The sequence below is a fragment of the Pyrenophora tritici-repentis genome, chromosome 5 (genome assembly GCF_003171515.1).
Source record: "Pyrenophora tritici-repentis strain M4 chromosome 5, whole genome shotgun sequence".
NCBI classification, from domain to species: domain Eukaryota; kingdom Fungi; phylum Ascomycota; class Dothideomycetes; order Pleosporales; family Pleosporaceae; genus Pyrenophora; species Pyrenophora tritici-repentis.
The window spans coordinates 340,798-353,915 of record NC_089394.1 but is presented as its reverse complement, the minus strand read 5'-3'; the positions used below and the strand labels follow the sequence as shown (position 1 = coordinate 353,915).

The 13,118-nt window shown below is 50.1% G+C and overlaps 6 protein-coding genes across 6 annotated transcripts; 4 read left to right on the top strand and 2 right to left on the bottom strand.

Moving 5' to 3' along the window:
- Positions 1 to 1,692: 1,692 nt before the first annotated feature.
- Positions 1,693 to 2,505, top strand: PtrM4_100950 (Abhydrolase-5 domain containing protein; the record flags this gene model as incomplete). Its single annotated transcript, XM_001936473.1, has 1 exon — positions 1,693 to 2,505. The coding sequence occupies one exon, from the start codon at positions 1,693 to 1,695 to the stop codon at positions 2,503 to 2,505; it is 813 nt and encodes a 270-aa protein (XP_001936508.1).
- A 157-nt stretch (positions 2,506 to 2,662) lies between these two features.
- Positions 2,663 to 4,231, bottom strand: PtrM4_100940 (Nth, EndoIII-related endonuclease; the record flags this gene model as incomplete). Its single annotated transcript, XM_001936474.1, has 1 exon — positions 2,663 to 4,231. One exon carries the CDS (start codon positions 4,229 to 4,231, stop codon positions 2,663 to 2,665), a length of 1,569 nt encoding a protein of 522 aa, XP_001936509.1.
- Positions 4,232 to 4,638: 407 nt separating this feature from the next.
- Positions 4,639 to 5,531, top strand: PtrM4_100930 (esterase; the record flags this gene model as incomplete). The annotated part of the gene is made up of 4 exons (XM_001936475.2): positions 4,639 to 4,733; positions 4,783 to 4,873; positions 4,954 to 5,378; positions 5,426 to 5,531. The coding sequence occupies 4 exons, from the start codon at positions 4,639 to 4,641 to the stop codon at positions 5,529 to 5,531; spliced, it is 717 nt and encodes a 238-aa protein (XP_001936510.1).
- Positions 5,532 to 7,763: 2,232 nt separating this feature from the next.
- Positions 7,764 to 8,458, top strand: PtrM4_100920 (carbohydrate-binding module family 18 protein; the record flags this gene model as incomplete). The annotated part of the gene is made up of 2 exons (XM_001936476.2): positions 7,764 to 7,866; positions 7,926 to 8,458. 2 exons carry the CDS (start codon positions 7,764 to 7,766, stop codon positions 8,456 to 8,458), a joined length of 636 nt encoding a protein of 211 aa, XP_001936511.1.
- Positions 8,459 to 9,664: 1,206 nt separating this feature from the next.
- On the bottom strand, positions 9,665 to 10,709 carry PtrM4_100910 (Metallophos multi-domain protein; the record flags this gene model as incomplete). The annotated part of the gene is made up of 2 exons (XM_001936477.2): positions 9,665 to 10,216; positions 10,266 to 10,709. 2 exons carry the CDS (start codon positions 10,707 to 10,709, stop codon positions 9,665 to 9,667), a joined length of 996 nt encoding a protein of 331 aa, XP_001936512.1.
- A 1,316-nt stretch (positions 10,710 to 12,025) lies between these two features.
- PtrM4_100900 (HLH domain containing protein) lies at positions 12,026 to 12,883 on the top strand (the record flags this gene model as incomplete). The annotated part of the gene is made up of 1 exon (XM_001936478.2): positions 12,026 to 12,883. One exon carries the CDS (start codon positions 12,026 to 12,028, stop codon positions 12,881 to 12,883), a length of 858 nt encoding a protein of 285 aa, XP_001936513.1.
- Positions 12,884 to 13,118: the final 235 nt, after the last annotated feature.

Here is a 13,118-nt window from a genome sequence, read left to right as displayed (position 1 = left end):
GACGGTATTATGACTAGACTTCAAAGTTGCTGAGAGCTGGGCCTACTCAGCTGCTTGAACCAGAACGGTCTTCAAATGGTTACATCGACGCAGCAGATTTGCCATCGAGGAGAACCACCAGTCGAACCAGAACGGATTGAAGCTTGAAGAATAGTGGCAGGTCTGAAGTTCACAGGCACCTCTTCGCGCAGACAGCTGGAGACTGTACTAGCTTCTACATCTTCTCGTGAAAGAACCCGAGTTCAGTAGAGGCCGCGTAATTAGTTGTTATAAGAATGATCTTCTTTCTCGTGTCATCAAATCCCTCAAACTTCGGTCGTATTTGCAGGCATCGCAGGGGTAAGTAGGGAGCAGATCATTAAGACTGCGGGGGAAAAGAGCGCTAGGCACTTTGCCAGGCACGCCAACAAGTGTTGGCGCAAATGACGAAAGTACCCGATCGTATCATCATCAGTGAGTGGCAGGAAGTGCATTGAGATGAACAGCCGCCGGACTTTATATATTCGTTCATGCAACATGAATTGGTGTGGCTCCAAAATGTGGAGAAATATTTTCCGCGTGTGAAATGAACGCCCCCAGCCTTGTTTAGACATCGCGTAATGGCGAAGATGCACATAACAATCAGCCTGATACCAACATACAGTAGGTGGACCGGGCTAATTTAGCTAATTTAGCTAACCTTAATTTAGCGTTGATCAGCGCTTTTGCATGACGGTCCAACCTAAGCGCGACAGGGGATGCCACCGGCAAACTTGTCGCTTTCCCGCGCGCGATGAAGCCATGTTGTTGAGTGTTGTATGTCATCTTCCGTGCATGCCGCTGCCGCTAGATCCCACCCCGTGGGGAAAGTCAGCCTTGTGAAGTATTCCGAGATATCACTCTTATCGCAGCGCTGACCTCGTACAGATCAACAAAATACATGGGTCCTCTTTCCTCAAGAGAAAGCGTTGTGGAGCCCCGCCTGCGTTCCAAATTAAGAGAGCGAACCTTGGAAGTGCCTAGTAGAGTAAAGCGGAAACAAGAAAAGACAACGTCCTTAGCAAATCAAACGAGACCGGTATCAAAACACTTGAGTGCCAAGTTCAATGCCAAGCTGGCAGCTGGCAACGTTTGTTACGTGCAGGAAGATCATGCACCTTGGCATTGTTCACGTCAAGCCTCATGGGAACACTTGAATTGCAGGATGGTGTCGTGACCCATTCGATTGGAAGTGTCTGGAAGAATTCTCCTGGTGGGTTATATAACAGTCTTGGTTCATGCATGTGACAGATGTGTGGAACCTTTAGCCTTGCGAGAAGAGGAGTTGCAAAGTTGCTCGATTGGACAGAGCTTGGCCGTCGATTGACAGCGCCAGACCAAGAAGTGGATCGCGACGTTTGCAATTGGACGCCTGGGTCAGGCAACGAGAAACCTTCCTCTAGAGGCCATATCCAAGTCTTGGTTTCACTCTACTGTTGTTTTAGATAACTGCCGCCGCGGTGATTACTTCCTCAAAGGCAATGGTTTGCAGTCTGGTTCATGTATTTTCCGAAGCTCCGGTATACACGCATGACAGTTCGCCCGATTTAGAGAATGGGTTTTGAAGTTGGATCGAGGGGGATAGAGTGAGAGGAAATGTACTTAAGCATACCTAAAGTCCAGACATTGCTGGACACAGACAGTGAAGCATCCCACCTTCCTCACTCCTGCAACATGTTTCGATCAGCCTCTTTCTTCGCACTCGGTGCCCTTCTCATCCTAGCTCTACTCGAAAATGTAGCAGCTGCCTCTGCCGGTTGTGGCAAGACGCCGAAGCTAACCAACGGTGTCCATACCACAACCATAAATGGCAAGCAACGCCGTTGGACACTTCGCATTCCCAATGGCTACGACAAGAGCCGTCAATACCGCTTCATCTTTGGTATCCATTGGCTCAATGGTGACATGAATGCCGTTGCTGGAGGCTCATCACCATACTACGGCCTGGCAGCTCTCGGAGGCGACAGCACCATCTTCGTGGCACCCGACGGTCTCAACAGGGGATGGGCAAACCAGGGCGGCGAGGACATTACCTTTTTGAACACCATTAGGAAGCAGGTGGAGGATGATCTCTGTATCAATGAGAAGCTCCGTTTCTCAGTCGGCTTCTCCTACGGTGCTGCCATGTCCTACAGCCTGGCCTGCAGCAGTGCCCAGGACTATCGCGGTATCGCCGTCTTGTCTGGAGCTCAACTCTCTGGTTGCAGTGGAGGAAACGCCCCAATTGCTTTCTACGGCCAGCACGGCACAAGGGACAGCGTCTTGAACATCTCAGCTGGTCGACAGATCCGAGACCGCTTTGTCAAGAACAACGGATGCCAGGCCAAGAATGCGCCAGAGCCTCCCGCCAACAGCGGACGGTCCATCAAGACTGTTTACGAAGGCTGCAGGTACCCTACGCAGTGGACTGCTTTTGATGGGGACCACGTTGCCCTTCAGAGCTTTACATCGGGCGATGTTTGGAAGTTCTTCTCCCAATTCACTTGATCCGGTCGTGTGCTGAAGTTGTGAACGGGCCAGGCCGCCATCGAGCGAAGTTGGGGCCGTCATAGCGCAAGATTGATGATAACGGCCGAGACAATGTAAATATTTGTATATAGCTTGTAAATACATGCTTTCAAAAAACGTACTTTCCATAAAATGTTCACTCGGCAGCCGACTGCTCTTCCTCGGACAGCTCTACCTCCGCGTCACTTACCACGTCGCTTAACATGCTGCTTTCGGCGTCGCTCAATCCGCTACTTTCTGCGTCACTCTCATAGTCATCAGCGATCTTCTTTTTTCCCTTGGTCTTCTTCGCGCTTCCTCCTTTGACCGGACTTGCGCCAACGTCTTTACGGCCCCCAGTCCTCTGAACAAGATGGTCGATCGGGCAGCCCTCATCCCATCCTTCACTGCTCTCCCCAGTAATTGCTCGACACCTCGGGCACGTCTTCCCATGCCTGATCAGCAGTTGATGTAGTGGATACTTCAGGTGGTCTGGAACCCGAACTTCGCAATGCGCATAGGTTGAGTTCCGTGTGGGCCCGGCAAATGTGCCTTTTGCGCCTGGTGCAAGGCCGGCAGGATCTCCTGGAGGAGGTACCCAGCCTAACCACTTACAAAGACGGAAGACATGTGTATCGACAGCGAACGAGGGCCGTTGGAGACAGAAGAGGAGCACGCAAGATGCGGTCTTTGGGCCGATGCCGGGGTATTTCGTCAGCGCGTTGAATGCATCGTCGTTTGAAAGCAAATGCAGATGGTCTAGTGATATAATGTTTTGCTCCGCCTTCGCGACTTCTGCATGCTTCTCGCCCTCAGCCTCGTTCGCTGAGCCGGGGGCTTTGTCTGACGAGGACAAAAGCTCTTCGCGGCGCGCTTGATTCTCTTCCCATACCATCTGTAGGATCTTTTTAATATCCTTACTCTTGACATCTGCCAAGCCACCACTCTTGATTGCCTCAAATACCTCTTTCTGGTCCGCTTGACGCACCCTGTTCCAGTCTACACTTCCCTTACCGACGCCCTCTTTCAGGATACCAAACTTAGAGACCAGGCCAGCAAACGCACGTGATGAGTTTGTGCCAGATGTTGCTGCTGAGAGGCGTGTTCGGATAAGGGCATCGAGAACAGATGGTACTTCTCCACACCCGGAGACCTCGAGTGATGGGGCAGGTATTGTCTTGGGTGCCTCGACCTTGCCGTGCACTTTTGAAAGAAGCCTTGTGACCTCTTCACACTCTTCGGCTGTTGGATGAGCATAGTTTGGGTACGGGGTAAGGCCAGGAGTGAGGCCGTAGCCTCCACTCTTAGCCTTTGTCTTCTTTTTTGGTGACTCGTCAGTGGTTTTGGTGGCTTTAGCAAGAAGATCATCAACATCTTCCTTCTTCGGCTCTGCAGGCTTCTTGGACTTCTTTGCTGGAGTTTTGCCTTTTCTCTCTTCATTTTGAGGAGGCAGGTCGGGAATTGCACCAAGGTTGTGCGGTAGCTCATTGATGTCTTCTTGTTTTACTGTTGATTTTTTGGCACGTTTTGTGCTTTTGGGCGTGACGGGAGCCTTGCTAGTCGAAGCTTTCGGAGAATCTTCGACTTTCACTGCTTTCCTCTTTCGCGCATTGCCTCTCTCTGGAGTAGGCGGTGGACTTGAGAGCTGCATTGGCTTCTGGTTGGCCTCTGGCACTGTCTGGATAGTTTCAGCTTTAGCTGCAGAGCTTCTTGTGGCTCGCGCCATGACCGAGGGGTGACAAGAGCAGTGTTGAGGTTTGTAGATAGCTAAAGGGGCTAAGCGCGGTCGCAATAGTAGCTTGAATGGAAGTTTAAACGCAATGATTGTAGAAGATTCAAGGCAAGTGAGGTTTGAGCTGGGGATGAGTGGTGTCTTCTGACGTGTTGTTTTGAGCTGCAAACAGAGCGAATTGAAGGGTGAGAGACTCAAGACGTGGCAAGTGAGAGTGAAAGCTTATGGAAGGTCATGACGTCGATGACAGTAATTGGAGCTTGGACCCCGGTTCCTGCCTTAGCGTGCATGACGAAGACGCGCCGAGGTCCACTCCTTGGGCCAACCGCCTCAGAAGGCATCTACCCCACGTTCGTCTCTACCGATACTTTGTCCTACATCACCCTAGATCGCAAGTAGACATGGCTCACAAAGCTCCACTAGTCGTTCCCGCGCTCAAGCGGCACACTGCCACTGTTATTGTTGCGCATGGGCTTGGAGATAGCGGCGCTGGCTGGTATGGCGCATTCGACTGCGCCGTCGCATAGGCACTGACGAAGGCTTAGGATCTTTCTTGCAGAGAACTGGCGCAGGCGAAGCAAGTTTGAGGAGGTCAAATTTATCTTTCCTAATGCGCCAAACATCCCGATTACCCTGGTTCGTGCACCGCCATCAGACTTCACGCGTTGCAACGATGCGGATCGATGCAAAGATACTGATACTGATACATGGCACAGAACATGGGCATGAGCATGCCAGGATGGTACGATATCAAGTCGCTCAGCACTTTGGACAGCCGGGCAGAAGACGAAAAAGGCATCATAGACTCTCAGAAGTATTTCCACTCCCTCATCGACGAAGAGGTTGCCAAGGGCATACCCGCAAATCGCGTAGTCATCGGGGGCTTCTCCCAAGGCGGAGCCATGTCGATTCTCTCCGGTGTCACATACAAGGAACAGCTAGGAGGCATCTTCGGTCTGAGTTGCTACCTGCTGCTGCAGAAGAAGATCAAAGACATGATCCCGACAGACAACCCAAACCAGCAGACGCCCATCTTCATGGGTCACGGTGATGCTGATCAGGTAGTTGCGCACAAGTGGGGAAAGCTGAGTGCAGAAGAGCTGGAGAAGCATGGATACAAGGTTGATTTTAGGACTTACAAGTACGCTAGTTCTAATTTAGTTCAGGTCATATTGCTAACAAATGTAGGGACCTCGTTCACAGCGCCGACCCTGAAGAAATCGACCACCTTGAGGCTTATCTCAACCAGCAGATACCTCCTCTCGGCGATGACAAGTCGGACACGAGCCTTTGACTCACGACCAATATACCGCCCGCTTCGACCGAGCTGACGACAGTTTTTGTGATGATGGTTACCCTGGCTTTCGCTTGGTTCGCGTGGTACAAGAAGCGCGGCGATGCATCCCGAACAGGGCACGAAGATACGATATAGCAGGAATTACATGGCACGCGTTTGATTCTGAGACGCACGCACAACTGGGGCCTTTAGACTTGGCGGAGGTTGCGCGCACGAGATGGCTGTTATTCAGAACAAGGGATATTCAGTATTTACTTCGGTGTTGTTCCGAGCAGTACATGTCCCACCAGCGAAAGCATATAGTAAATATCTACATGTAACTAATCTTATTTGTTCAACGCTCTCGCTAGCCAATGTCTCGTCTGGGTTGGTTCCCTAAATTCGTTATCGTTCGCAAATTTTCACCTCGTGGACCCGCCCCGCACCTTCCCATACTTACAATGAGCCTGACCCTTTGCAACACGAACTTTGATCCAAATGGCTTTTGCTATCTCTATATTTACTGAATAATTAAAAAGTCTCCTATCAATTCCAGTATGGTACAATCATCCGATATGTTAGTCTATCCTGAATCCACTTCATTACTCTTTCTAACAAATCTTAAAGGGTCTAGTGGCTAGGATTTGCCGCTCTCATCAGAGAGTCAGTTTCACTGTACAGTGCCGGCAAGGCCCGGGTTCGGTAAGTGCAAAGCACCTTGTAACCTGCATTCGACTCTCAATTCTAACATTCCTCAGATTCCCGGTGTCGGAAAACAACCATCTTTTTTTGCTCTTCCAAGGGTCATTTGTGAAGGCGGGGTCGGTCCTTCTTCGCGCAGAGCCCCTCCCCACCTTTACTTCTAGCCTTTTTGACACAGCAATTGTTATTTTTTACATATAAAACAGGCTGATCCAACAGGCTAGTGATTCGTTAATAATTGATTTTTACATCTGAAGAAGACGTGGGGAGATCGGCACGTTGAAACGGCAGTCCGGGAATCATGTTTTTGCACTTGCAACGATATCCCAGCTATTATCACTGAAAAACGACTGAATATTACAAGGCTGAGCTTGTTAGTCAGTAAGCAGAGACGCCCCCCAGTGCCGCGCCGCGACCGTGGATCTCTTCGTGGCACTCTCCAATACGATGTTTGGTGACCGAGGTCGGCAATCATCAATATAGTGATGCACGCAGCACGCTGAGCAAGAGCAATAAGGTTTCGAAAGGTTGTTTCTTGTGGCTGAGCCACAGTCGCAACTCAGTTGGAAAGATACATGACGCCGGGCGAGCATGACACGCCTTGCACATTCAAGAAGTTGAGGTGATGAGAGCGGATTCATACTATCAATGGCCGGGCTCATTCTATAATAAGCATCTCTATAACGTCATGGGTCCGGCTTGTGCGGATACGAGCATCGTATTCAACCGTCGCCGTCTTGTCTAGTTTTGCAAGCCAAGGCCACGCCTCGAAGCTTTACTTGGTGAAGATGTCCTGTCAGGAGAGGGAATCGCCAGGGGTAGCTTCCGGATCTGCTTCACTAAGCGGCGCTAACCGACGACAGGAATGCTTAATTTTGTCCGGCTCCTCACTTAGTCTTTTCCTGCTTCTCCGCGCACGCATTCCTTTTTGCTTTTGTGCACAAAAATCAATCCATATGCTTCAGACGGTGCGACAGAAAGCGTTTTGTAAAGCCACCTTGCGGCAAAAGAACTGGCATCGATACAATAACGTATATTCCTATTTCACCGTCTCAACAGCCGCAAAAACCCAAACATACGGCGAGCCCGTTTATTTTTCTTTTGGAAACAGTAGAATTTTCCACCATTGTGGTCTAGCCTGGCCGAAATGGCCCGCTGCTAAATTTCCGACAACTATGACGCCCTTTTTTGGGACGTCTTTAATCCGTGCGTTCAGGCATAGCGGTCTTGGACATGGATCTGCCTCGTTGTTTAGCGCCGGCTAGGGGGCCAGTCGCCCTTCTAGCTGCAGCCTCAGCGCAAGCATAGGAGTTCCGCATGATGCCATGTCTATTGGATCGAGAAGGGAGAGTGGGGGAGGGCCAAGCGTAGAATACGAGGAGCGCGCGATAGTTAAGAAGAGGTCCAGCTGCTGTGCAACGTTGGCCCTTGATTTGAGTACCTCTCTATCTCTATCTCTATCCATTCACTAGTATTTTTTTGTATTCCGACAGTCCCTCGCTTCCTGTTGAAAACACGTACCCGTCCATATACTTAATAATATTCATAATGCGTTTCGCTACTCTTTCTGTTCTTTCTCTGGTCTCCGGTGCCTTTGCTGGTAACTGTGGACCTCAGAACGGAAACGCCAAATGTGCTGCATCTGAGTGCTGTGAGTTGAAACCATTACGTCAGCATCCAGATGAATCAAATACTGACTTTCTGTCTCAGGCTCCCAATACGGCTGGTGCGGAACCACCGTCGACCACTGCGATGCAGCCACCTGCCTGTCCCCCTTCTCCGGCTCCTCATCCAAGTGCAAGTCGACACCCACAACCATGAAGACGTCCACCACAAAGGCCGGCACCTCCCCCGCCACCGGCTTCCCCAACGCCGTCCCCGAAATCGATGTCTGCGGTCACGCCCAAGGCGGTGTCACTTGCCCCGGTGCCGGCGCAAACGGCTTCTTCTACCGCTGCTGCTCCTCCGCCGGCCACTGCGGCCCCAAGAACGACCTCCAGGACCAGGCTATCTACTGTGGCGATGGCTGCCAGGCTGGCTACGGAAAGTGCAACACCATGACTGCGCCTCCTGAGCCCACTGCTCCCAAGGGCACCTCGCAAGCTGGCGAGGAGTGCGGTCCTATTGTCAACAAGAAGTGCGCGACTGGTCTTTGCTGCTCTGGATCCAACTTCTGTGGTACTGGAGCCGACTTCTGTGGCGCCGACAACTGGTGCCAGAGCAGGTACGGAAAGTGCAACTAAGTTGCGCCTTGGGGAGAAAGGTTTTTTTGATGATAGGTGTGATAGAACAATCTTGGGTAGATAATGAATAGATCAAAAAGGGATATGAGACACAATATAAAGTCTCGGCATGCATCAGCCTGAAGTTATACTGCAGTGAATTTGATTGAGTATCTTCTGTGATTTCGAGTATTGATATAGCTTGTTTCTTTATGTGACGTGACGAGGCTGCAACCGCTTTAAGATGATGGGAATGAAATCGCCAACGTGACCGATCGAACAGATATCTGCCCAGGATTCCACGGGCATCTGGGTGACATGTAATACTTGACACAATGGTATACAAAAGCTATTGTAGGCGCCAGGTATGTCTATTAGGGATATGATAGCGGGGTTTACTAATACTGTCGCTGCCAAGTATTTCATGTCACCCAGGTGCGGGTGCATACTGCCCGGGCTGAAGTAGTAAAGATATACTTTGGTTTGGCAATGCATGTACTCGCGGAGGGCGTGTCTATCAGTTAGTGTCATATGTGGTACAACCACAACAACAGAGAGCAGAACCGCATTTACCAAACACCCGAGCCTCATAGTTGCTTCATATACCTCTTTTTCAACTCGCATTACTCTTCCTAGGGGTAGCAAAGGCCGACGGCTTGGATAGCTCGAGGCTGTCAAACATGACGAGTATTGGTAGATTGTGACTTTCAGCTAAGTTGACGGACAGTGTGCTCTGGGATATACTGTATATGATCATGTCTAATTGGTAGTTTAGTATTCTGTCTTTCGACATCCTCGCGGTCTTTTTCGGTCTGTGATCCGCAATCCGTTTCCGTCCGTCAAAACTTCTGTATGCAGAATTCCACCACCGGGAGCCATGGACGGAGAGAACCGTAATTGTGTTTGGACCTTTTCTCAATCAACTAAATGTATTTGACGTGGTGCGACGTTCAGATGTCAGGGATGGAAACAAAGGGACATGATGCTGTGATAGTGTGAAGCCGAATACTGGTATAGGAAGGCGTAGACCTGCACGAAATCGAATCAAGGAGTACTGAGTAGGATTGCCCTGTCCGGACTTGTAGTCCTCAAACGTCTTTCCTCAACCATGCTCCATGCTCATTGCTCATTGAATCCGGATTCTTGCTTGTACAGATAGAGAAAGCCATGAACCCGAAGCTTTTCGTGTGCTTATAGACGAACCTCCATATGTGCAAATAGGTGTAATCACTTGGCTGCCTCAAGGTCCAGATCAACAAGCCACGGCGCATTCCAAGGCTTGTACCGAACGGTCATGATGCTAGCGTTGACCATTAGAGTCTGTTTTCCGAATTCGACCGCAGTATTGCTACCCTGACTGATATTCACACTCGCTGCTCTCCCTTCTTTCGCCGTCTCATGGTCTACATGCATAGCCTCAGCAGCTTCTATATGCTCCTCGATCTTGACGTCCAACTCGTCACTATTGTTCCATTGCACTCTTTGCGCACCCCACCCTTCATGTATGTGTCCGAAACAGTATAGTCTTGGCTTGCAGCGTCGAGCAGCACGTAGTAGATGTTCGCAACCAACGTGTTCACCCCTATCAGTCTCGTCCAAGACTCCCATGGGCGGCCCGTGGGTCATCATAACGTCAATGTTGGGGAAATCTGGGACAGGATTATCGGCGATGGGGACGGTATAAGGCGTACACTGGTGGGGAGGGTTGAAGCGGTCTTGATTTCGGAAGTAGGGAAACGCGAAGTCGCAAAACTCTGGCTGGTATGGAGATGCGTAAACCTTGGACATGTTAGCTATGAGAGTTTTGGGTCACTGTAGAATCACATACCCGCAGATTCGCTCCATTCTGTAGCGCAAATTGGTGTGTTCCTTCGTCCAAGTATGTTACACCGGCTTTCTTAGCTCGTTCGCCCGTCCACATATTTCTCGCTTTTGCTGGCAGGCCCCTATCATATCCGCTTCTATGCATGTGTGGGCCTTTTCTGACGTAGTACTCTTCGTCGAGGGTTATATCGTGATTGCCAGCTATAACAAGTTTCAAATCCGCATCGATGCTCTCCAGCATGTTGAGGGTTGTCTCATATTCGTCCAGGTGACCGATCATAGTCAGGTCGCCGCAATGGAGTAGCACGTCCGCTTTTGGTAGTGGTGGTCGGAACGATACGTCATTGTTCGTGCCATTGTCGGAAGGAGAAGCAGAATGAGTGTCAGAGATGATGAGGAACCGAGTCTTCACACGAGCGGACTTTAGTGAAGTGGATGTTGTTGACATGTTGGATGTGAAGTTTGCAGCGAGGCTGTGGCGTCTGAATCGATGAGGGGTAGTGGGGTCACGACGTGTTACCCTGAGAGCGTTCAGATACCGTCGACCAACACAAGAAACATGCCAATGTCCCATCTATGGAGCCTGCTGAATCCATCGCCGATTGAGAAGCTGAGTTGTGGTCGCCGAAGGTTCGCATGTACGACAAGCTGCTTCCTTACACCGCCGAGGCACCATCGTTCTCTCCTCAACGTCTTCTGACTATCACCATGACAAGAGAACTAAACCTAAGAGATGACAAAGTCAGACATATGAACTAAAATTGTGATGGTCAAGAGCTCTGATGGGTTTTCTTGGACGCTCAAGAGACTATCCCAGTAGACCCTGTCGGGCCAGTGTCACGCCACTATCACGAGTTGATCCCGCACAACACCGCCTCGCCTATAGGCAAAGGGATCATCGATCCTAAGACGAGTACAATTTTTTGCCAGAACCAAGTAATCTCCTAAACTTGTGAGACTAGCGGGAACGATGGTAAACGCTTTCAGATCGGACACAGTTTTCATTTCTGTTGACAACGGGAACAAAGCTGTTTGTGGAAGTTGACGTTTATCAGTATTAGTTCGCTCAAAGCAAACAAGGTATGCGTATATGCTATACTCTTTACAGTCCAATAAGGCCTGAAATAGAAACTCGCATCGGCATCTCGGACCCAGAGTATGTGTCACAGCATCCGAACTTCGGCACGACGGAACTTAGGTTCACGGCAATGCCCGAGATGCTGCCCCCACCGGACTGTGCCGGTAAGGCGTGAATCGTTCGACACACGCATTCATCGTAAATCTTGAGTTATGATCAAGCACTACAGGTTTTAGTCAAGTGTTCGGAAGCGAAGGATAGCTTCGCCGTTCCAATAGTAATCCAGGAAAGAAGCAAGGATCCACACACAACTTACGATTTGGGTTTGCCGTACAGCCCCTTCAAGCATCTTCACCTGACTGAACCACTACACCGGGAGCTGACTGGTCTAGGATGTGCATCGCGCAAGTCACAAGGTGCTATTAGCTACTCCCCAGGCTGTGCACTTCTGGAATCGTCGATACCATTACGTCCTGGCGGCTACATCAATTAAAAGCATCGTCATTTGGAGCGTGGTATACTTTGTCACAGCCCATCGAGCCTCCGTCTACCAACAACCACCATAACTCCGAACAAACTTCGAATTCCTTCCGGCACCACATACCTAGACTTTATACAACCAAGTCTTGATGAACTTCCCAAGCAATATCCAAGGGAAGGCGGACCAATCTCCACGAAGAAACAACATGCCGTACTCCAATTACTTCGACAATCCATACCTCAACGAAGTCTTCGACTCAACCCCCGACTACTCTCTGACTTCCTTCTTCGACAATGATTCGTTCTTTGAGCAACCAGTCACACCTGTAGAAATGTCGTCCGCTGTGCCATCGAAATCATTGAGGCCGAATTCGACATTACCGGTTACCGGCACCTCAACGAACAGCAGTCAGCAATTGGCGCAAACCTTCAATCCAATTGAGCTTGAACCATTCGACCAGCCCCCAGGTGCTTTCTTTACGCATCATACAGGGGCACATGTCGTTGCAAGCGAGCCGGCATGTTTCTCTCCAACGACGACGACTATATCACAAACATCATCCTTTTGCGATGACGCAACACAGCAAGCTTCCCCATCTCTATCGCCCCACATGCTAAAGCGCGAATCCCCATCATCACCAGCTTCGGAATCTGAGTCGTCGACCCCCAAACGCCCCACGAGGAAGCGGGGTCGACCGAAAATGGACCGCAGAAGTACCGATTCTCAACTAGTAACATCCCCATCAGCGAAGAGCCAACGCACAAAGCGCCTGCCGCACAACCAGGTCGAGCGAAAGTACCGAGAAGGTCTCAATGCAGAACTAGAGAGATTGCGAAACGCAGTTCCGATTCTGAGGCAACGCGATGAGCCCGGCCACATGGCGCAGCCCAAGCCAAGTAAAGCGATGATTCTGGCGTCTGCTATCGAGTACATTCAAAGTATAGAGAAGGAGAACGAGTTGTTGAAGGGAGAGAATGAAAGACTGAGATGTCAATCAAGAGGTGGAATGGAGGGGAACTGGGAGAGAAGAGATGGATCATTGGAGTTCTTCAAACACGTATAAGCAGACTGGTCTGCGTGAAGCGCTGGATGAATGAGGTTCATAGTGGTGCCTACACAGACTGCAAAAGCAAGAGATGGATGATTAATGAAGATACATACGGACATGGGCGCATTGGTTTGAGCTTGTACACCCTGAGATTGCCTTTTTAATGGCTATAGAACATGTATATTATACCCCTCGTACTACTATTACGACCGTTACGATACCCCGCGCTCGCTACATGACAGGCAGCCTA